The sequence below is a fragment of the Penaeus monodon genome, chromosome 23 (assembly GCF_015228065.2).
Source record: "Penaeus monodon isolate SGIC_2016 chromosome 23, NSTDA_Pmon_1, whole genome shotgun sequence".
NCBI classification, from domain to species: Eukaryota; Metazoa; Arthropoda; class Malacostraca; order Decapoda; family Penaeidae; genus Penaeus; species Penaeus monodon.
In genome coordinates, this window is record NC_051408.1 from 267354 (window position 1) to 268131 (window position 778).

The window sequence follows — 778 nt, forward strand, 5'->3', positions numbered from 1 at the left end:
GATGGAATAATCTGAAATTGTGTAATAAGCACATTACCACAAATTACCCCGTCACTTTCATAATTGCTCACATTGATAATTCATTGTTAAGTTCTGGCTGCACCATTGGAGAGCCAGCGTCTCCGTGTCTCTAGAGAGCGTTGCAGCAATGCAACAATCATTTGTTACCAGTGTGACCAAGCCTTTGGTTCGCCTTCTCTGTCTCTAATCCACGCTATGTGAATCCCCAGGAGGGGGGCGAACAGCATCTACCAAGCTAACTCCACCGACTTGCCTGCAATGACCCACATTGCCCTGGTGGGAGACTCTCACATGAGGAACATGTTTGTGTCCATCGCCCAGCGTGCCGGGGGCACCAAGCTGCAGTACAGGATAAAGTCTGAAAAGGTATGTGGAATTTTATTGTTATGAAATGCCAGTACTATCATCATCATGGAAAAGGAAGATTAAGAACGGTTATTATTAGCTTCATATCCGAATCAAGTTCAGTTTGACTCTAGCGTGCCATCCAACCTTATCCCAAGGCCAAACATTGCCATTGCCTGGTGCAGAAAGGGCTGACGGTGCTCTGCAGCACTCAAGGGATGAAGCCGTTGCACCCAACTTTTTATTTGTGGTCCTTATATATCATGGGTGTTGAATCTTATTCCCTTGTTTTATAGCATTGTAAATATTAATGAAAAGGATACAATGAGGCATTGTTATTAACTGTTGGTGATGTTATTATGATACTGAAAATATAGGTTAAAGAACTATCATTGCTAGCTGTTGCTATAGG

The 778-nt window shown here is 43.1% G+C and overlaps 1 protein-coding gene across 1 annotated transcript in view; it reads left to right on the forward strand.

The window, feature by feature from the left end:
• Positions 1–778, forward strand: part of LOC119587687 — a 10466-nt gene that overhangs the window by 7633 nt on the left and 2055 nt on the right. Inside the window, exon 3 of the mRNA XM_037936366.1 lies at positions 231–387. Within this exon, the coding sequence (XP_037792294.1) occupies positions 231–387 (157 nt within the window). The remainder of the gene's footprint in view (positions 1–230; positions 388–778) is intronic.